Below are 21,660 nucleotides of genomic sequence, written 5' to 3' on the forward strand. Positions count from 1 at the left end.
TCTTAAGGTCATCCTGTCATCGCTTTGTGGGAGTGTGCGGGGGCCCAGCTGAGATCTGCACTACTTTCTGTAAAAATGTGTCAGATGCAAACACCCTATGCCAGAGAGCTTATGGTGTGAGAAAGAGAGGCAAGGGATGCTGGGGGAAGAAATGACCCAGACATGAAAAAAAAAAAGGCCTTGAGTCACAGACCTGTTCTGTAGGAAAGCTTCTTGGGGAACAGAGCTCTCCTGAATTCTGTCTAAGTGACACCTCTTTGCAAGTGCTGCAGGCAATACAGGTGCTGGCTGGTGAAACAGCCCCTTGAGGGAGGATGCAAATCAAATGTGATGAAATAGAATGGCAACGGTTTAGTCACACAGCCTACTATGATCGAACAGCATCTTCCCAAGGTATGAATCACTACGGGTTCTGTTCCAGCACAGTAAGACTGGGTTACTAGAGCAGGCTGTGAGAGAGTTGGCTGCCAGTAATACTTTTATTTATCTGAATCTCACTGTCATCCATGTGCGTTTGAAACAGCGGCATTTATTTAGTTTTTCCTGGTGGTGTCTTCAGAGGCTTCTACTGACTTAAATTTGCATTACCCTTATCCCTTTATGTTGGCTTAACAAACACTTCCTGGTCGTGCATCACCTGGCCGTGCATCACCCACTGACACTTGACACTGAGAGTCATTTTGTTCCAAGCCATCTGGTTTTTATCATGCTCGGAGACTAATGACATAACCTTGCATATTGCCAGTCTTGGCGGTGGAAATAGGAGTTCTGCTACTGTTTCTTTTCATCTGGACACAGCAGATCCTTTCTGGACTTGTACCTGGTATTACATGATGAAATCCCTCACCTCTAGGCTGAGATAACAGTCAAATTGTTCATATTGAGCTTCTCCAGAGGAGGAAAAAAAAAAAAAAAAAAAGAGCAGAACTACCCATATGTTTTGAAAGCAAACCTTTGACACAACATCAAGGAAAGGAATGGCCCAAAATGGTTCAGAAAAATGAACAATTAAGAAAGAATGGGTAAAGAATTCAACTTTTTCTGTTTTCATCATTCAGCTGTTGTGGAGTACCTCAGTCGAGGGAACAGAGATAGATCACTATCTACTGTGGTAGTTTCCACTGACAGGCTGGTTCTTGCCCTTTTTCTGGCTCAGATATGCACACGGTTTTAACAGAACTGTAGCTCTGATATAAAATATGACTTTTTATAACTCCTAAAGGTTTTTAAAACACAACCTTCCTTAACTTGTGCCATTCCAAAATGCAGATACCTTTAATGTCTTCCAATATTTTTAAAATTTTGCTTTGAATTGATGAAGGCCAAAATATTTAGTTGTGTCTTGGGGCTCAGAACAATAAGCCAAATAAATTGTGATGTGCCTTTTTCTTTTTTTCTCTAGGCAAAAAGAAAAAGAAGAAGCAGGGCAATCAGATAAGTAGGAATTTGTGTTTGTATGATGATATAAAGGCAATTATGATTTCTTGTAGGTTTGGACTCTCAATCTTTGCATTCCAGTAATTAAATGCATTCCTTGCTTGTTGAGTCATCGCACTGAGTGCAAAACCTATTGCAGTTATTTTCACACCATAAATATCAGGAGAATGCATTTAAGAGAAAATATGCAGCTGTAAGGGCTGTAGATAGTATCTTTCAAAACTAATCATTCCATATACACTAGAAAACGTGTTATAGGGTCTGAAAACCAAACACATAGAATCATTAATTAGTTCATATATATATCTACACATAAAAAAGTATATATGTTTGTGTGTATATATATAGAGAGAGAGGTATATAAAGCTTTATTTGTATAAGTGTATTGGTTGATTTTGAGCAATTCCCATGTATTTAATGTACTTAACCCAAAGCCAAATATGTATAACTGCATCTTTATGCTAGACAATCATTCTTACCGGCTGCCATGACTACCGACTAAATGTCAAAATGCAAAAGACAATGAAAGGAGGCAGTCTGGAAAATCCAATTTACTTCTGGGTTTTGAATGGATTTTTAATTTTGTGGAACATTTTAAAATAAGAATGTCTCATCAGTTTGAATAAAGGCATTTTCTTTATAAAGTTTGCTTTCTGCACACAATTACAAATGACATATGTAAGTAGATTACTTACAAAGGAAGAATTCCAATCCTTGCAATAATACAACGGGACACACATTATAATTGTGTTAATTAACAGTAGTATTTTAAATTTGAATGCCAGAACAAAACAAGCTCCTAGCAAATAATTTCTGAGTTTCCATATAAAACTGTTTGATATTAGATTTTGCCTGTCAACATAACTCATAATTGTGGAAGATTTTGCTTCAAACCCAAGGAGGTGTGATAATGGAAACTGTGTTATTCTGATGCTTTATGTTGCATGGCTTAATACCTCTTTTTCATAACAGAGACTCTCGAAATGTAAATGTTTTTATACAATTTTACATCTACTCAGTGGGGTAGATGTGGGAGTAAGGATCTGTATTTAATATGAGATATTACAAATGACTAAATTTCTGGGTTTAGAGAAATGTAAACCCTAATTTAAAATAGTTTCCCTATGTAGGAAGCCTATCAAAGACATGTGTATCTTTGGAGAAATCCTTTGATTCAAAAATAATGTCTTCAGGTTTTGAAGGGCTTGAAAGCATGGTGCAGAATAAGCAAAAATGACAGCAGCTCCCTCACCAACCATGTTAATATGAAGCAGATTCTGTAAAACTCATCTTTTCACTTGGTGTTTTCTGCTAACAAGTGGGCAGCAGAATGACTGGGAGAAGTATCTTTTGGCAGGTCACCAAATCTAGAAACTGGGGCTAGTGTGGAAATCTATTTTTACAACATTGAAAGGATAGGATAATTTCCTGTTAGTCTTCTCCACAGTCCAAAAAAAGTACAAATGCCCAAGTGAGGTTTCAGATGATGGGTTCCTAAAGCCATAACTGTCAACACTGAAGGATGAAGAGTAAGAACCAAAATAGTAATGGGTACTGGGGAAGTAACTTTTCAAAAAAATATGTTTGCAGAAATAAATTCAGCGTGTGTAGGTTGGCTTCAAAAGTCTCACAAGGGAGAGTTTGGGTTTTCTTTTCTTTTCTTTTCTTTTCTTTTCTTTTCTTTTCTTTTCTTTTCTTTTCTTTTCTTTTCTTTTCTTTTCTTTTCTTTTCTTTTCTTTTCTTTTCTTTTCTTTTCTTTTCTTTTCTTTTCTTTTCTTTTCTTTTCTTTTCTTTTTTCTTTTCTTTTCTTTTCTTTTTTTCTTCAATCTTTCTTTTAAATGTCCAGGTTTGGAAGACAGAGAAAAGAAGCAGAGGTGAGCATGAATCAACAGGAGGGGTTGGGTTCACCATTGACTGAAGGTGTTTGGTGCTGTGGAGCTGCACCTCAGGTGCTACATCCAGCCTTGGATCCCCCAATTTAAGAGTGACATGGAGGAACATGTCTGGTGGAAGTCCAGTGGAGGGCTGTCAGGAAGGTGAGGGGTAATTGGGCAAATAGGTGGCTATAAGGGACACTATATTAGGTGCTCAAATTAATGAAATGACAGAACCAAACATTTTCATATGACATACATCTGTCACTCTCTGGCTTTCAGAGTTTTCTGTGTGCTCTTTACCTAAACAATCTATGAAGTTATTGCTACTAATTACCAGATTTATTCTTCTATTATTGTATCCTGCCATGACTTTATGCATATATGCAAACATTTGATTGCTTCCATAACGAAAATAATGATACCTCTCAACAGCATATAAAAATCTATCATGGTTGGGCATAGATTATAAATATTATTGAGTATGCTAACCAGAAGCTGTATAAAATTAACAAGAAAAAAAGGAAGATAAAGAATGATGTTTCTTCTTGGAAACCATACTGATGGTGTAAAGAAATTAGTATATTATTCAGAATTGATTAAACCGGCTGAGAGGGAACATTTTCTGGTGGGATACTTTCATTACAATTGATGCTACAATAAAACTAGAACAAGAGCCACTGCTTGCAGTGAAGTTGCCTGTGTTTTAAATAGCTTTGCTCAGATTTGCATAATAGAAGCAGTTTGATTTTTGAAAATGTAAAATTAATATGTAAATGTCTATGCTATAACAATTTATATAGACTTTTGGAAATGGGACTGCTCCCAATTAAGTTTTCATGACCCACCTCTCTTTTTCATCTTTTTCTTCTTCCCTCTTTTTTGCTGTTTTTCAATTTAGTAGGATTTTTCCCACCCCACAATATTACTGAAAATTTCTAGAGTACAATTGGACTGTCAGTCTATCTCTCTCTCTGCAGCTGTCTCTGTCTGTGTCTCTCTATTTTTCTGCAATACCAGCCTCCACTTAGAAGATAATCTTGATGAATTCAGAGACACTGCTCTGCTACTAAATTAACCACATGAGGAGCTAATCCCTGCAGATGCTCCACTGATTGTTGGTTCAAGGGTGTTTGTCTCATTTAAAATAAAAAAGAATGATTCTGCAATAGTGAGATTTTCAGGGCACTGTGCACCAGCATCAACAATCTGTCATTAATGGAAAATCAGAACTCCTTTGTTGTTCAGCCTGTCCTTTATAACAAACTTATCAAACTTCCAGAACTGGATTGTCTATCAAAATTTTAATACGATCTAAAAGTAGCAGGAGTTAGATATCCCTAAATGTCAATTTGTAACAGACTATTCTGTCTCTTCCATTATATTATCAAGTTATTTTCCCAGTATATAAAAAAAGTTTCTTTCCATAAAATAAAATTCTCCTGTTTTTTTAGTGTAGGATGAACTCTTACATGATTTTTTGAAATAATTAAGGAGAGGTTTCCTCCTAGGTTGATGCTTTGGTGGATTTAAAGGTGGAAAAATGTGTTAATCAGATGTAAATCCACATGACTCCACCTACAGATTTCCACTGGTTTAGTGTCTACTTCTGTCAAGACTGGTGTTCCTGACCTTTGCACATCTTAGCCTCTAAAATGTGCAACACTTTGTGCCACTTTGTTTCCTCCACTGCATTAGAAAATATGTTCTTCCACTGAACATCACATTGTTAAATTACAATTTGGTCTACAGTTTTCTTGGCTGGAAGGTTGCTTCTTGCTGAATTTTGGAGAAGCTTTAAGCTGAAAACATTTCACTATTTCTGTGAAGCTGACTGGGGAAAAATACTTGCATGGGGGTAAACTAAGCAGGTGGTTATTGCACTTGTTTGAAAGGTTCTAGTGCTTTGTGTCACTAGAACATGTGGGATTCCCATCATCGGGGAATCATTCTTCATTTGAAAAATCTGTCCAAGCCTGGCCATGGAGTAAGTCATTGAAACATCAGATTTCAGCCTTGTGTGAGAAATGGAAATCCAAGCCTTACAGCCAGTTTCTTTCAAGCCACTTTGTGCAGGATTCTGATTCCATGTGAGCTGGGAGTGATATTATGGACCAGAGAAGCACTGGAAATGGAAAAAAAAAGATGAAACAACTATCCTGTGGCCTCCATTCTGCCCCTTCTGGCCTCACAGAAGTGTGACGGACTACAAGAATGAAATGGCTGTGTGAAGAGATGAGAGCTGAATCTGCATCATGGAAGTAATTGCCAAGAACAGACAAATAAAAGAAAAAATAAAATGGAAAAGCAAGCAGGTAAAGTCAGTCACGGAATAGGATGACTGAAACTGGATCACGAATGAGGGTTACACTTGACTGACTGGGTAATGAAACTAGGTTGAGAAAATCAGGGAAAGGATACCAAGGAAATGGATGAGACTGGAAATCAGTAGGTCATAGGGATGGATAGATGGGAAACTGATTAGGATGGTAGATTGTTCACAAGAACATTGAGAGTCATCTCAAATAGAAATTTTCCTAACTACTATCTCAGACTTTCCCCTACAGGTAAATGACATTAACAGACTACAAAAATAGTAGAGTTGCAGTTCAGGGACAAACTGGGGTCCATCTGATATAATATTCTGTTTCCACAATACTTTTTCCTGATTTTTTTTTTGTTAAATCTTGGAAATTCTATTTGTGTAACTAAATGAAAGTGTACTAAATACAATTTTGCAACCTTCACGTTGTAGATTACCTGTTTGCTTATCTAAATGCCTTCATTTTGCTGCATGGGTTCAGTATTTGTTCTTATTGCAATTTTTACCCTTGATAGACCTGTTCACATCTTTGTGCAGAAAGCAGGATGCCAGAAAGATAAGACCTCCAGAATAGCACTGGCATACTATGCAAATTGGTAATTACAATTTTGCAGAGGACTTGAAAGTATTTCTGTCATGTTTATTCCTGTTTTTCAGGCCTCTCACAACAAGAAGATGAAACACTTTACACTGTTAATCAAATACAGTATGATTCTCAAAGTAAGATATTTCCCTTCTTAATGTTCCACTGGAAAAAAAAAAAAAAGGGAACGCACTTCAAAATGGAGTAACTTCAATTGTCAATGCAGCTTAAAATAAATATCTTATTATTACTTTTCTAAGAAGTCATTATTGATATTTTACTTGGAAAATGATGATATTTAGACTTAAAACATCATTTCCCAGCAAGAAGTTATTTACCTTGTGAACAAGTGGTTTGTTGACAAACATGAAACATTTAGGTTTTTAAATCAGGAATCAGGGCTTCATTCCTACCTACAGCATACAATATTGAAAGCCCCCTAACTGTAGTCTTGGCCGCATTAAAAAATACTTGAGCACATAGAAGAGATATCAGCTTAGAAATAGCTTTTTGTATTATATCTACGTAATAAACACCAGCACCTGGAGACAAAGAAAGTATATTCAAGTGATATAAACATGACTTGAGTGACATCAGCTACCCATTCTTTTCACATGAATAAAGAAAGCAACAAATATATCAAAATAGTTAATAGACTAATAAAATGGGTTACAGAACTGTATTTCACTTCCAAAAATGTCTTTGAAAAATTATGGATATTGATTAATGCATTTTTTTTAAGATTTCCTAGGTACATGCAACATTTCTTACAGCTCCATTCAGGTAACTGGAGGACTTGCAGTACAAAAATACTAATAAACAAAAAAAAGTAATTTTGCTACAATTCCATATAGCAAAGTTGCTAAAATTTTTTTGTGCATCTTTGACTTCGCTGTGGTCTCCACAGTCTTTTGAAAAAGAAAAAATAATAACTGTGATGATATTAGTCACTTCAGGGAGCTCTGCCAATGAAATGACATCCAGAGTCATCTTACTGGAAACCAGAGGATGAATTTAAACATATATATCACAAATCTTAGTCCAAAACGACAATTGGTGTTTTCAGTAATGTTGAAAGCATCAAAAATAGCATCAAGATCAAAAGTTAGAGCTACTTAGTGACTAGTAAATATATTTAAATATAAAACCCTTAAGCATTAAAAGATGCTTCATCTACCTTCAGGTAGAGTGTACCTTAGCTTAGAGTAAATTCTCAATTTGTAGAATTCTGTGACTTTGGTAGCATAAAATACACACATCATTATTTTTTCTTTACTTAAGAAATTCCCTAAGGATTATAAAAAAGTACCTGAAAAGCACAGAATGCTAATACAGCTTTAGCAGCTAAGTTGCTCTATTTCTTAATCTGATCAGTATGGATTTTGGCAACTTCTATAGCATCAGAGCACGGCTACACATTTCCATGCAGTATGGAACATAACCTCACATCCCAGCTCTGAGGTAAGTACCCAAGATTATCCCTACCTTAAAGAGGAGAAAGTGAGGTCATAAAATGATTAACCTACAAATCCAATAAAGGAACTAGGTGCCTAAAATGATGCTTAAGAAAACTCAGATTTCTAAATAGAAAATCTGGATCCTTAGAAATTCCTACATATATGAGGAGAAGTCATGAGAATACTGAAAAACAATTTGTCCTCTTTAAATTGGTGGGCATTGTAGGGTGCTAAACTTTGGTCAAGCAAGGAATAGCTCAGACTTGAAATGCTTAAGCCACTAACATTGGGAATTGCGTGTTCTTCCAGTTCACAGCCATTCTTCTGAAGAAACCTGTGTAGCCTGTTTTCTGGGAGCATGTGGCACACATAGGTTCTTGATAACAGAGGAGCAAGCCACAGTTTTCCTTTAAAATGCAGCTGAGGAGTGACGCTGCTGGCTGTCTTATTCCTGCCTGTTGGAGCAACTGCCTACAGTGACACCTTTGACTGGGAAATGTCAGAGCTGGTGTCAAACTCTCAAAATTTCCATTCAAGCCAAAGTGTCCTAATTGTCACCCAAAGGAACTCGGGTTCTATTTTCTGCTTCCACAACTGTTTCTATTTTGCCATGTCATGCAAAATCTAGTGATTCTCCTGGGATCCCCAGCTCCGAGGTGTAGGTCATCCTCCCTCCTGAGTTCTCTCTTGTCCTCTCTCTAGCATGATGTTCTTCCCATGGGAGAGTGGAAAGAAGACACAGCTCGATGACTCTGGTGTTCTGTGGGGACACACAGGGACAAGGGCTACCACATCCCAGCACCACACCTGGAGGCCAACCACCAGCTGTTTGGCTCAGGGGCAGGAGTGCACCCATTGCCACATCCTTTTCTCCACCCACCACAATGGAAGAGACCAAGCCAGGGCTTCTCTAAGGCTGTGTGTCAAGTGTCCAAGGGAGAGCTGAAGTCCCACGGTTCGTCCCTGCATTTTCCTCTGGGTCACTGAACTATGAGTACATTCACTCTGGGCAGACCTTGACCATAGCAAGAGGTGGGGACATCTCCCCGTGTGCTGTGAAGGTACAGCCATGCCTGTATCCCACCACAGGTGCTTTACTAACCCTATCCTCAGTAGTCTCTCTAAACTAAACTACCTGCTTGGGGCAAAATTAGTGAAAACTCCTACTAATCCCATTTTTGTGATTGTGTCTGTGAACTTATGATTGTTGTCTGATCACAACTTCTCCACACAACAACTGCTACAACAGTGACAGGTTTTGTGTATTAGAATGAATGCACAAATCATAATTTATTTGTGAACTGCTTGGATTTGAAGCTATAACTTAGAAAAATAACATTTCTGAATATATTCAGCAAAGCCTAATGTTTTGTGCAGATGCTGTGCATCAGTTTAACTGCACATCCGGGCAGAAATAGCTTAAATTCACTTCATTGGTTAAATTATGTATTAGCAGGCAGGAAAAAGAAAAACATAAGTGGAAGAGAAAATGAGATCATTTCAGATCAGCTTTATATACTGGTATTTGTCAGACACATGATGTTATAAGTATCTAGTTCCTAGGAGCCAACATTTCTGCATCAATCCATGTTTTTTGGACTCAGGATGCAGGTTGATGTGGATTGAGGTCTCCACAGCAATTTTTGTCCATTTTTGAAAAGTCTTGAGCAACTAGAGGAATTCTGCACTGCAGTCCTGGGTACCCAGCACCTTGCAGGATTAGGATATCTGATTGCTGGTTGAGATTCCCCATGGGGATCCATCCTTCCAAGTGGGATCAACAGTACTTTTAAGCTGAATGAAAACCAACACCACCTCAGACTGTATGCATAGAATAGTGTGAGGGTTGTGTATAGCCCAGAAAGAATTGTGAATAGCAGCCATTCCTCCAAGTCAGCTGCCAGTTTCTGTGTCCCCATAAGCTAAAGATCAGCTGATTATGCTGAGGCCAGTGGCTTTGCTCCATTGGCTCCTGTGAGGTAAGACTCTTTCGTAAAGTTGGTTCATCTATCATCCATTTTATGGATAAATGCTGGAGATGACATGTTCGCTACAAGCCACCCGAGGAGGGCAATAGTTTTTGTTTATAAAGGTGATTGGTATGGAGAACTGACAGAGGAGTTTTGGAAGGTAGTTACTTCAGAGGCAGGCAAGCACTGCTGCTTCATGATGTACCATTTGCTCGGCCTCTTGGGCAGGACTACTGAGAGTGCCAGGATAAAGGGGTTTGAAGCCTGATACCCTAAGTTGAAAGGCAAATTTTCACTCCCTCTGTCTAGCCTGTGAGAAGGCTTGCTGGAGTATTCACTTTCAGTGATGTTGCCCACTGGTCACAGGGCCAGATGCCACCCTCAGCCCCTCATGCTCAGCTTTTTTGCTGTATCAGCTTTAGCAAACTTTTAGTGAGTCACTTTTCCAACTCTATCAATTATGTGGTGTGACATCATTTTCGGATACCTACTATAGGACTCCTAAGGGTTGATATTTTTCAGGAGTGCTGAGCATCTCTTTGTTTCTTTTGTCTGCGAACTAATAAGGTGGTTAAATTAGACCTACATGAAAATGCTACACAGGTCAAGTATTGCCCAGACTTATCTGTCTTGGGAACCTTCTGCTCTTTGTTTTAGACTACAAAATAATGCTGACTTCTCACTGCAAGCAATTAATAGAATTAAGTAGTTAATATTGTATAGTCTTTGAAGGCTAAAACACTGTCTAAATATATTCCTGGATGTGAGTCTCCCATCTCTCTTTTGTAATGAGATTTTTTTCACATTAATGCTATTAATTTGAAAATGGAGAATCCTTTTCTAAAGAAATTAATATAAATGTCATCTGAGATAAATCTAACCATAAGGTTAGATTACACAGTGCATATAATAAAGTATAAATATTTATATATTTATATATTTATATATAAATAAAAAATAGGTGTGCCAAATGAGATCTAGAGAAATGACTATTGTAGGACAAATGCCAATAAAAATAGTAAAAAAAAAATCCAGTCTTAAATAATAAATTAAAGAAAATTCAAATTCACAAAATCTATGTGAATGAATTACAGGAATACATTATTAAGCAGGGAAGTTTTTAGTCTAACTAGAGCTTATATTGGAACAAAGAGGTGATGGAAATGGAGGTGGAGGTGAGAGAACATTTTGGAAGTGTTCAAGCTGCTGGATTTTATTTTTATTTCCTCAATGTGTTATGGGGTATCTTCCATAAGAAAAATGGAATAGATGACGTTCCATTCCTCCTGTCTGTACACCTCACAGGGTAAGTAAAGAACTGCTATGAGGCAGTATAAATCCTTAGCCATATGGACTGTTTTTAAAATTATCCCTGCCTTAATTCTCAATAGCAGGAAGATTAATCCAGTCTTTAAAAACTAAGAAAAGAATGTGAATAGATGTTAACCTCAATTCTTCAGTGGATTTTACTTACCAACATTTAGCTCAGTAATAAAAGTTCTCAGAAAAAAATACACTAACTGAAATGTTATGACTTCAGTTTCTTTATCACATCAAAGTGATATTAGGAAAAAGTTTTTTTCCCCAGAGGGCGGTTGGGCACTGGAACAGGCTCGCCAGGGAAGCGCTCACAGCATCAGCCTGACAGAGTTCAAGAAGTGTTTGGACAATGCTCTCAGGCACATGGTGTGACTCCTGGGGATGGTCCTGTGCAGGGCCAGAAGGTGCACTCAGTGACCCTGATGGGTCTCTTCCAACTCAGCTTATTCCGTGATTTCTTCTCCTAATTCTTCAAAAAATTTGGAATAGTGGTATCTCAGTCAAATCACATTTCTGCCAATATTATGATACAATAAATAACTTTCTGATTCTTGCCCATGTTCTTTCTTCTCTTAAAGTAATTTCCTATTTACAGACATGTAATTTTCTGACGGAAATAATTCAGAGCTGATGTGCATTCATTTAATTATAAAAGGGGAAGGTTAAAACCTCCTGCTAAACACTGAATAATATGGGAAGAAGTGTGTTCAGTCCAAATTCAGCCTGGTGCTTAACCATGTGTTGTTTAACTTGAAGCTTGTCATTGCCACTGATATTCAGATGACTACTCATGCAATTGTTGACGATCAAGCAATTGTTTAAGTGTAGTGGCAGATCAGAAGTAAAATTCGTACACCTTTGCAGTAAAAAAAGGCAACTTATTAAAATAATTGAACCAGTTAAACTCAACAACCATACACTTATTTAAGACTTCATATGTTTGTTACATAGCAGATAAAACAATAATGTATGTTAACAGAAAAACTTAGCAGTGGCCTGGCATCCACCAAGCTAATTATCGAGGTCTGAGCTTATAACTAAAATGTGAATGACAAAGTAGAAGAGCAACTCTGAAGCACTTCCACAATGGTTTAATCAGTCTTTCTCAGATATATGAAAGAGGGAGCATGGGGCTGCCTGAATTCCTGTATCCTCATAATCCCACCCATTTATCACCTTACAGTGTTCCTGACTATCTCAAAAGGAGTTGACGTTAAAACACTTCTGTAACACACTATTAACACATACTCCATGTATTTCTGTTAAACAACTTCCTATAAAATAAACCAGAGCCATAATTGGGACCGAGATTTTCTGTATGATGATTGTCTGAAGATGTTTGAATAATAAATATTCTGTAAATAAAGCACCACAATGAAACAATGAAATAATAGTTTCTAACACTTTTTTAGTTCCAGTGGCATCACAGACTGCTTCACCTTCACACTGCCATCTGTGTACCTTACCGTAACTAAGTTTATCAAACCAGATATGTGGCTTGATTGGTCTGTAGTGACCCTACCTGCAAAGGCCCTGATTTATGTAACACACAGTCCTGTTTCCTGGGGAGCTTAGGGCATGAAGGAGCCCCTCTATCCAACACATATTTCATGTGGAAGATGGTGTAAAGTGGAGGATGAAATTTAAAAGCCCCCGAATTTCTGTGCAGTCATGTTACATGGAATTTAAAAAAAAAAAATAAAAAAAAGACACACTTAAAAAACAAAAAAACCCAAAAACCCCAAAAAAACCAACCAAACAAAAAACCCCCAAAGATGCTTGTGCAGCATGAATCATTCACATACTATGTAAACTAAACGGAAAGAAGAATCTTGTGAGCATTTAGAGTATAACGATCTCCAGAAGTTCTTGCAGCTGTTAAAATTCCTATGTAAGTAAAAGAAGCTTTCCCTGAAAACCTTTTCTTTTACAGAGCCTAATAGAAAATTAGGCCTAATTTTGCTTTCTGTGGCAGAATATAAACACAGGCTTGTTCAAGGTATTTAGCATCTGCCTAACCTGAGTTATGTGAAGAGTTCCGTCCAAAGCCAGTAGGACTATTCACATGCTCAGATACCTGATTAAGTGCCTTGCTGGACCAGGGCCAGAAACATAATAGTGGGCTGGGTTAAGCTGGTTAGAAATGTTTTGCTGGCTCCAGTGGTAGCTAGCCTTTATTGCCACTTTGCAAAATCTGGGGTTCAACAGGGGAAAAAAATCAGACACTCTGTAGTTCTTTCAGTGTTCTACTGGGTAAAGTTTGAGTACAGAACAAACGTAGCTCATTTAGCCCTAACTGGAAATGTGCTTTACTGAGAATGCATCTGGTTTTCCACAGGAAAACAAAATTTGTTGCTTTGTTGTAACTCTTGAAATAGAGTGGTTTATTGTAATAGGCTGTCTAGATACAAATTTAGTCTATTTATAACTATAACAAGGAAGAATATAGTTAAACGGTGCGGAGAATCCTTTAAGCTTTGTGAGTTTAAAGATGGAAGATGCTTTTAATAAAGTAACTTTAATTTTCTAATTGAATGTTGTAATTAGCATTTTTGGAAACTGGAGCTAGGTGGCTGCACGGCTTTTTATTGCTGGTATAGGTGGCTCGTTAACCAAGGATTAACAGACAAACAGGCGCCACACAGCCCCTCAGTCTCTGGTAAACCTAATGATTCCTGGCATCAATCCTGCCGCAGAAATCTTTATATTTGTGTGCTGCGAGATCATCAACACCAGACTGAGGAGCCCTTCTTTCCCTTGTGACAGAATTCCTAACAGGCCTTCTGCAGCGCTAGGTGCCTGACCGACTACAAATTATCAATACTGATTACCGGATTGCTGCAGTGGGGAGGGGACGGCGTGCTCGGCACTGCAGGGCTGGCCAGGCTCCCACAGCCCTCACTTCCCTCCTCTATTTGCATCTACAGCTGTCTCATGCCTTGTTCCCAAGGGTGCCACAGCCGGGCTAGAATGCTTTCAATCCACACCAATTGTTCCTTGGGAGCGGAACATCAGCATTCAGATAAATGCTTGGGTGTAACGCATCGGTTTAGCCGGTGCCGGGAGGGTTTGGTGTAACTTCGTGCAACGCGATGAAGAGTGATAACAAGAATCTGCACAAATGAAAATTTGAACAGGATTTGCTTCTTGGGGAGGACACTAATTGTGTTGGGAGCACCTCATCCTTATTGTACGATTTGCATGTGCACGACATTAATGGTGAATGATCGTGAAAACTTGAATTCGAATGCGTCAAATGCAGGTCCAGCCTTATTCCTCTTAAAAAACCCAAAAAACAAACAAACAAAAAACCCCCCCAAAATCCCAAAAAAACCCGAAACCATCAAAAACCCAACCCTAAGGAGCGTTAAGGTCTGGACGCTTTCAGCAGCCCGACCCTAAGACTTGTTCTCCCTTTCCTTCTTCCACACCCACTGGGATTTCTTCGCCCACCCTACCCAGCAGCCTCCCTCGAACAAAGGGACCATTGCCGGGCTACCGCTCTTCGCTCCTGCCAGGACCAGCAGGACCAACAGGGACCCTTGGGGAACGGGCTCCCCAGGACCCGGGAGCCCCCCGGGGCCGGGGGAAGGGCGGAGGAGCCGCGCCCCGTTCGGCCGCTCCCGGGGCGGGCTGGGGGCGGCGGGGGCGGCGCGCCGCGGCGGCAGGGCGCGGCTCCTGCGGGGGGGGGGGGGGGGGGGGATGCTCTCTCCCAGCCGCTGGAAAACGCGAGGTAACAACAGTCCCGGCAGCTGTCCCCAGGGAGAAAGAGCAGGGCGGGCACCGCTAGCGCAGACCAGCTCTCCGTGATGCAGTGACCTACTTCAGCCCCCCCACCCCCCCGGCACACTGCAGGTGCGGGCAGCGCCGGGGCAACGCCGAGCGCCGGCTCCTTCTCGCCCCCTCCCGCAGCCCCGCGCCGTGCCGTGCCGTGCCGTGCCGGGCTGGGCTGGGCTGGGCTGGGCTGGGCGCGGCCGGCCGCAGTGCGCGCCCGGCAGGGTCCGCCCCACCGCAGCGCCCTCCGCCCGGCACCGCGGGTTCCCCGCCGGCCCGACCCGGCCCCGCCCGCAGCCCCCGACCCGCGCCGAGCCCCTTTCGGGCGGCGGAGCCTCTCCCCGGTTCCCCTTTTTTTCTGCCCACGCCGTTTCAGAGGCAGAGGGGAACGCTGACTCCGGCCGGCGGGGACGGGTGGAGGCACACTGACAACAGGGATAACTTTACCGTTCGTTTTCGGTTTTATTTTCTTTCTTATATATATACATATACACATATATATATAAACACATATATACATATATATATGTGTATATATATATCTATATATATAATATATATATATATATATATATATATCCATTCATCTTTAAAATAATGAAAACCGTGTCAAAATTACACCGTGCTCGCGTGCCGACCTCACCCATCGGTATATAATTAATCCGATCTCTGGCTAGGATTCTAAAATAGCCCCAGGTCCCACCCACCCTCCCTTTTTTTCTCTGATCAATGAAATTAAAAAATATGTTCAGTGTTCTCTTGATTCTTTTTTTTCCCCCTAAACTTTTGGGGCAGCGAGAAGAACACCCAGTGTAGGTAGCAGACCTAGGAGACAGTGGTCATAGTGCTGGCTGAAGGAAAAGAGAGGTGTTTTCTTACCCATTGCTGTTTTAGCCATGCTGGGATGTGCAGCTCTCAGAGGCGGTGAAAGCAAAGGGGTCCAGCTACAGCAGTGGAGAGAGGGAGAGAAGACTGAATAAGGCACTGAGTCAGCAGAGTGGGGCTGTGCAAGAGAAGGAGCAAGAGGCAGGAGCCCATGAATAATTATCACTCCTCTACCCAAGCAGATTGGCTCGAGAGGTCCCCTGACATGACTCCTGCAGAGCCAGAATCTCCGGGCATTAAATATTGATCCACCAATGGTGCTGGAGTACAAAGTGCCAGAATGCAGTTTGAAATGGAAATCAGTCCGTGGATGCTTCTCCCCCCTCGGTCTGGCATTAATAGTACATTCCATGTCAAATGTTTTATGTCTTACATGAAAAAAGCCTATTGGTGTTGAAGGCTCTGCTGTTGCTACCTGTAAAACATGCACAAATTCATTTTAACATATTTCATTACAAAGATACAATAAGAAGAGGGACTATTGCAAGAGATTTCCTAAACCATTTCAGTAAAATGATTTCAGATTATTTTTGCCTCCTGCAAGGATACACAGATATCCCATAAAATAGTTTTATACTGAATATTTCTGCATTTTAATCCCTGTTTTCCTGTCCCCAGACCTAACCTTGGTCATGTCAAACTTTTCTTAACCTTGTGAAATGGCAACTGGACCTGCTTATGGTCTCCAAGGGCTCTGGAAATCCCAGAACAGGACAAATGTGTACAGAAGTCAGTAACTACTTCACTGATGCACTTTGGTAAGAGTCACTGGGAAGATGTGAGCTTGATTCCCTTGATAAAGTGTGCACAATGGGATCTGACATGGTCATTACATGAAAGGGGATGGACACATTCTAAAAATTCCCTACACTGGTTTTAAGAATTCTCTGTCCCTGGCAAGAAGAAAGCCAGTAACATAACTGGCAGCCACTAAACAAATGTGGTGGAGGTTAATTGAAACATTGCTAGAAGCATGGCAGTCATGGCACCTGTTCGTACAGAATTCCCTACACTAATTTTAAGAATTCTCTATCCCTGGCAAGAGGAAAGCCAGTAACATAAGTGGCAGCCACTAAACAAATATGGTGGAGGTTAATTGAAATATTGCTAGAAACATGGCAGTGATGGGACTTGTTTGGACACCTCGTAGGCCTGGAAGCTGTTGCTGGCCTAGAGGAGCCAGTATCCTAGACCTTGGCACAAAGAGAAGGATGCTCCACCTTTACCTTCTCATCTCATTGTCCAGCTGGAGCTCATTTGCCTCTCCCAGGGGATAACCAGCCTTACTGTTAAGAGCTTTCAGGGATACCAGACTGCTACCCTACTTCCAGACAGATAGGGCACAGGGCAAATTTTCAGCTTGCAATTTGGAGGACACTGCTTGTAGATGTTTCATGGCGTGTGTATGGGTGGGTGGGAAAAGCAGGGCGTTGACATCATTGTTCTTCCTTGTGTGGGGCTGTTTGCCGCTGCACAGCCCACACTGTGTGCCATCACTAACTGTGATGCTCTCATTGTGTGTGCTTCCCTAGGACAGGTAACCCGCCATTCCATGCTTCTCAAGCTTCCTTGAAGTCAGTGAAGAGCACCTTTGAATGAAGCATCACCTGGAGCATAAGGCTAGCTTTCTCTTTTGAGACACCAGTGATGACACTAAAAACTAAACTAGGTTTTTTTCTTTAAGTGAGAATAGTAAAGTCTAGAAGTGAGTGTGGGGACAGAAGCATCCCCGTGAACAGACACCAGCGTGAGAGCTGAGGCGGGGCAGATGCCGTGATGGCTCCCTGCCGAAGTGCAGGCAGAGAGAATGAAAACAGGTGTATCGGGTTGCAGGGCCGATCCACCCTCCTGAGAGGCCCTGCCCGCGGGGAAAGCAGAAGAGCAGCCCCGGGACCCCATAGCTTTCTAGGGTGTTTCACTTCTGGGCCTTCGGCTCTGTGGCTGCGTCGGGGCGTTGGTGAGCATGGGACAGGATTGCGACTGGATGTCTGTAGTGAGAGGAGCTTATTCCCGAAAGGAAATGGTGAGCAACGACGCAGTGCTGCGCATACAGGGGCGACCTCACCCCGTCCAAGGGACCCGCCGAGCCTCCCTGCCCTAGCAGGGTGGTCCCTCTGCGGGCGGGGCGGGCCGGGCATGCCCCGGCGCTCTCCGTGGTGCTGGAGGTGGCGGCGCTCCCGAGGCCGCTGCAGCCCCAGCGGGGCGGGATGCGGGCCGAGAAGGCAAGATGGGGCTGGACGGGAGGCGGGAGACAGGCAGGGCGGTAGGGACAGACGAGGAGGGGGCAGGCAGGGATAGATGCGGCTGACCCTGGCCCCGCGGAGCGGTGAGGGTCCCGCTGCCGGCCCCGCCGCTCCCCGTCTCCCTGGTGCTTTCCCGACACGGGGCGGCACCGGCGCTCGGCTTGGCGTGGCTCGGCGGGGCTCAGCTGCCCGGGGAGGGACGTGACACCGGGGATGCGCTAACACAGAGCATCTCTGCTCGGCTCCCCATCCCCCGCCCGGCACGCCCAGCAGGCAGCGAACCCGCGCCGGCGTCTGTCTCTTCTATTTAGTTGATCTTCCTGTTCTCCGAGCTAAAGCAGCGGCACGGGCGGCCGGCAGAGTGGGAAGGTTCCCCCGCCCTTGCGGGAGGGACCTCCCTTCCCGGCTCCCTGCTGCCGCCGCAGTGGCAGCAGCGCTTCTCCACTCTCTTCTCCCCCGGGAACGGCGCCTCCGGCTGATCCCCGGGTGCCCCAGACCGGGACCGGGACTCCCCACAGCCCTTTCCGAGGGAGCCGGTGCTGATTGTCGGGTCTGGGGGTCGTGAGACGCAGACAGTGACAGTTCGGGTCTCCCCCACGATGCAGTTCCCGGGCTCCTGGGGCGGGGAGTGCCGAGAAAGAGGTGCAAGAAATTGCTTGGCAATCACTGTCATGTCACATCTTGGCATGTACAGGAGCAGTTACCAGACACCTCATACATCATTTCTGTTCCACTGACTGCCACTTTTTCATGTTGTGTTTCACATAAATTTTACGGGAGCATAAATTAAACTCCAGCATGTCCTAGCAAGGCTAGGACTTATTTTCTTTCACAGTTTGGGCCTTTTCTTGATTGACATTAAAATGCATTTGCAGGCCAGGCTACCTCCAGGTCTGTGGCTGTACAGCCTGTAAGGAAGTGCTACTGAGTAAAACACCCCTGAATTGCTTCTACATAGCAGTGGGGCGTAACTGTGACTTTCATCCCGTTTTTGTTGGACATTTATCTGGCCATGGCCAGATCATTGAAAACCTTTTGTTCATTTTCCCTGTTTGTTCTTTTTCCATTTGTTAGGAAAGATTTTACTTTTTTTTACCCCTTTGCAGACAAGGGAGAAAGGGAGGTGGTACTGGAAAGAAAAATGTTTGTGCAGCACTTTGAAGACAATTGCTGCTAAGTAAATGAACTGCATTGGCATTGAAATGTGAATCACAGAGATGGGAATAGGTCATGAATCTCTTTTTCTCTGCCTGTGCTATGTGTTTCTACTGCATAGGCTGGGAGGCTTTTCCACCTTGTTTAGTTTTCTTAAATAACCTAAAAGTCAGCTTTTTCCCTACTGAATTTTGGGAGAATTGTTTACACAGAATCTTTGTCATTTGGAAATGTAATGGACCTTATTTAGAGGAGCTGATTTTTTCCTTTTTCACTTCTACTCCTTCTTTAGGCCTTCAAGAGTGATTTCTCTTCGTGTCTATGAAATTTTTAGAAAATTTGTTAGTAATTAGTTCATTATTAGTTTGTTTACATCTTTGTTCCTTTCACATCCTCACCAAAACTTATGATAAAAGATATTGTTCAAACTGTACAATGAAATCTTTGAAACTCGAAGAATGGTGCCTATGCAATCTTAATTACTCTTCCAATGCATTTATATAATGATAGAGTTATAGACTATACAGTCCCTTGCTATTTTTTTTCTCTCTACATACATTGCAAGATGGATAGTACTCCCTTTTTGGAGCACTATTTGGTATTTTATTTTCATTTTGTTCTCATAAAAAAGAACCTTGACACGGTCCTCTGTGTCCTTGAAAGCATGGGTACAATAAAGATTTTCTTGCAGGAGTGTTTGCCAGAAGATTTTCCTAATATGGGTGAAAAAATCTTTTGTCTTGCCTCTTCACAGCAGGTTAACCACAGATTAGAAGGTGTTAGCATAGTATGTGTTACAGTAAGCAGATAAGCAAGCATATTTTAATGTGAAATTTAGAGAGAGAGGACTCCAAATATATGCATGTGTGATTTCCATAATCGTTGTAACATTTGGGAATTTTTGGTAACTTTTTCCGAAATTTTCTGTAGAACTGTATAAATATACCAAGCAGATGAAAGATTAGCTGTGTACTGAAAACACAGGGAGAAAGAAAGAGCAGAGATATATATGTATGACTGTGTCTTGTATCTGAAGCGTGGTGACCATTTTCTTCTCGAATTGTATCTTTCTTATCCTTTCATTTCCCTATGTAACATTCACGCTATGAAGCAGTACTGTTACGCTCCCATTAGCATTTCTCTGCTTCTGAAATTGTGCTTTTTTTTTTTTGCTGAGCACAGTCTATCTAAAAATCATCTTGTAAAGAAGCTTGGTAGCGGCTTGCTAAGCCAGCTGCAAACAATATCACCATTAGTGATTTGGGTTGCTGCTTGTTCCACACACATGTTGGAGTGAGGCAGCTTTAGAGCTTGCCTGGTTTCATGCAGGCTTTAATCCTTGCACGGCTGCACATAGTGCTCCTTTCAGCAGCATTCAAGACCACTGTGAGGGAGCTGAATAATGGTATTGTGGCATTTGTGGATTTACTATTTTTTTTTATTTTCATAGAAATCTGTAAGCAATGGCTTAATGCTAGCACTGGTATTGTACATAATGAGATCTCCCTCAACAACCTTGTCCATGAGATGTGAGCTAGAGCTGTGAAAGGCCACATGGCAGGAGTGACTTGGTTGCAGCTAGATCTGCACTGTGCCAAATATACATAAACCATAGACCTGGTGGGCAAAGACTGGGAAAATTGAGGTGGAAACTGATTACATCATTCTGAATGAGAATAGCATGTGCTCGAGACCCTGAGAACTCTTGTGTGGAATTAAACCAAGGGGGCATCTATCCAGTAGACTGCAAATTGCATATCCTCCCCTTCCAAGGCCCTGCCAGACAGCAGAATTTCCTAGTCAGTGACATTCTCACCTTGGATGAACACTTCATCATCAGCTCTTGGACATGGCAGCTTGGAGGGGAATCCCAGTGCCTGTGGAACTGTTTTGGTTTCCTCATCTTGACCCATCTTTGTGTTAGCCACCACTGGGCAGCTTCCCCACATCCTTGCATGTGTTCACTGTGCTCACAGAAGTGCTGTTAGAGATGGTCAACCTAATACCTACATGTGAATCCTTACATTTGTAATTCTTAGACTCTCCCCTGCCTTCTTGCTTCCACTTCCATATTCCCTTGCTTTTAATTTTTTTTTAAATCCTTAATTTCTTTCTTCTTCAGTTCACTCTTCACAGGTAAAGTTGTGTTTTTTATTTTTGGAAAGGGATGAGCTGACACTTGTCTTCGAAATGGGAAACAATATTGGGAGAGCAGCCACAAGCACAGGCCAAGGAGCAACTGCAAAGGGCAAGCTCCTGTTATTCTGTCAGTATATGCACTTTGAGGCCTTCCTCTAATCTCGCACATTTAGTTACCTACCCTCTGGAAGTGCAACTTCTTTTTGTCATCACTGGCTGCAGGTGAAATCTGGGGGAAGGCTGACAGTAGGAAAAGCACATGAAGAACTTCCCTAGGGACCATTCCAGGTACTGACTGCTCTCAGGAGTGCCTGAGCCTAATACAATTTTGGTACTCAGTAACCCTTGACCAATCTTTTTCCTTCTGTGGTATCCATAGTGTCTCATGGAAATAGCAGCTCCTTGCTATGGGAAGAAGCACTCTCTTTTGTTAATATTGAGCACGTGTCCTACCAAGACCTGTTATGTTTATCTTGATGTGGGATGTTAAGTATTCTTTC

The 21,660-nt window shown here is 41.8% G+C and overlaps 1 protein-coding gene across 1 annotated transcript in view; it reads right to left on the minus strand.

The window, feature by feature from the left end:
* STMN2 (stathmin 2) overlaps window positions 1-15,738 on the minus strand; it is a 40,397-nt gene extending 24,659 nt beyond the window's left edge. The window contains exon 1 of the mRNA XM_066179793.1: window positions 15,618-15,738. Within this exon, the coding sequence (XP_066035890.1) occupies window positions 15,618-15,636 (19 nt within the window). The 5' untranslated portion in view covers window positions 15,637-15,738. The remainder of the gene's footprint in view (window positions 1-15,617) is intronic.
* Between the last annotated feature and the right edge of the window lie 5,922 nt (window positions 15,739-21,660).

This window comes from Chamaea fasciata, unplaced genomic scaffold (assembly GCF_029207755.1).
Source record: "Chamaea fasciata isolate MVZ Bird 193981 ecotype frontalis unplaced genomic scaffold, bChaFas1.0.hap1 SCAF_1, whole genome shotgun sequence".
NCBI classification, from domain to species: domain Eukaryota; kingdom Metazoa; phylum Chordata; class Aves; order Passeriformes; family Sylviidae; genus Chamaea; species Chamaea fasciata.